The 1599-nt window shown below is 39.4% G+C and overlaps 1 protein-coding gene across 3 annotated transcripts in view; it reads left to right on the top strand.

Moving 5' to 3' along the window:
* Positions 1 to 235: 235 nt before the first annotated feature.
* LOC103731307 (regulator of nonsense transcripts 2) overlaps positions 236 to 1599 on the top strand; it is a gene marked incomplete at its 5' end in the record, with an annotated part of 10030 nt that continues 8666 nt past the window's right edge. For all 3 annotated transcript variants that reach the window (XM_017797296.2, XM_008829679.3, XM_017797297.2), the window contains 1 exon segment: positions 236 to 352. In XM_017797296.2, the coding sequence (XP_017652785.1) occupies positions 236 to 352 (117 nt within the window).

The following is a 1599-nucleotide window of genomic DNA, read 5'->3' as shown; positions in this document are numbered from 1 at the left end:
GCATCAGTTTCTTTTTTTGAAAGAAGGGATGTCAAATATATTGAAGTTTTTCAATGAAAATTTGATGGTGAAACACAAAGATGCCCAGTGGTAAAACTTATTAAAGTATTGAGACTTGATTTTGTTTTCAGCTTTGATGTAATTTGTTACACACAGTTGATGTAAATATTGTTTTCTTTCTCTGTTAGGATTGATGTGTTGTCTTTGTAGTTTTTCATCATTCTTATTATTCCAGATGCTTCTATCAGACTTTTCTCATCATCATATTGAAATGGCATGTACTCTACTGGAGACCTGTGGACGGTTTCTTTTCAGATCTCCGGAATCACACCTGAGGACTAGTGTACTCTTGGTAAGAACTTGAGGATCCTGGTAAGAACATAAGGGTTTGATTTACCTCAGGGATTAAAAGTAGTCAGATGGTTCAGCAGGTAAAGGCATTTGCCGTGCAAGCCCAGCAACCGGAGTTTGGTCCCTACAACCCACATAAAGGTGGAAGGAAAGAAGTGACTCTGTAAAGTCCTCTGACCTCAACACTTGTACCGTGGCACACAGTACACACACATACACATTATGCACATTATGTGCACAGTAATTTTTGTAAAGGAGGATTAAGTTGACTCCAGAAAACCTCAGACAAATTGTACAGTAGGTATTCTTAATACAGTAACCACCGTCTTTATGTTTCTTCTATATCTCACCCATTATCACTGTGCCACACAAGCACATAAAGTATAATCTTAAAAATATAAAATTAAACCGTGGGTGTTAGCACACCCCTTTAATCCCAGCACTTAGGAGGCAGAGACAGGTGGATCGCTGTGAGGTTGAGATCAGCCTGGTCTACATAGTGAGTTCCAGGCCAGCTGGGGCTACAGAGAGACCAAAAAATAAAAGACCAAAACAATAAAAAAATAAAATTAGCCAGGCATGGTTGCATACACCTTTAGTCTCAGCACTCTGGAGGCAGAAGCAGGCAGATCTCTGTGAGTTTGAGGCCAGTCTGGTCTACATAACGAGTTTGAGGCTAGCCACAGCTATATAGTGAGACTTTGTCTTTTTTTTAAAAAAAGAAAAAGGGTGTGTGTGTGTGTGTGTAATTTTAAAGTTTTTTTAAAAATTACAAAATGGGGCTGGAGAGATGGCTCAGTGGTTAAGAGCACATACTACTCTTGCAGAGGATCTTGGTTGCCAGCACCTACATCAGGAGAATCACAAGCACTTCTAACTCCAGCTCCAGGGGCTCTGATACCTTCTGGCCCCCATGGACACTGCATACATGTGCATGAATGTGCACAAACATACACATTTATACATAATTTAAAAATAAAAATAAAGCCTTAGAACAATCATGAGATATAAGCTTGAAGCTTTAATTCAGGAGAGCAGTTGTTTTCTTTGCTAACCAAGATATTGAAATAGCCATCAAGTTTATTAAGCAATTGAAGATAGATCTAAGCATCTGTTTGCAGTTAAGAGAAAGAAAGTATGTGTAAGAGGAGTTGCTGATGTTGGGTTGAAGAGTGACCTCTAACTTAGGACTCCCTGGGCATAGAATGCCCTTGTGTCAGTGTTGCTATGACAGATGTCTTTCCCCCT

Source organism: Nannospalax galili, unplaced genomic scaffold (assembly GCF_000622305.1).
Source record: "Nannospalax galili isolate Female #2095 unplaced genomic scaffold, S.galili_v1.0 scaffold2074, whole genome shotgun sequence".
In the NCBI taxonomy this organism is placed as follows: domain Eukaryota; kingdom Metazoa; phylum Chordata; class Mammalia; order Rodentia; family Spalacidae; genus Nannospalax; species Nannospalax galili.
The sequence above is the reverse complement of the archived record's forward strand: the minus strand, read 5'-3'. Positions and strand labels throughout refer to the sequence as shown.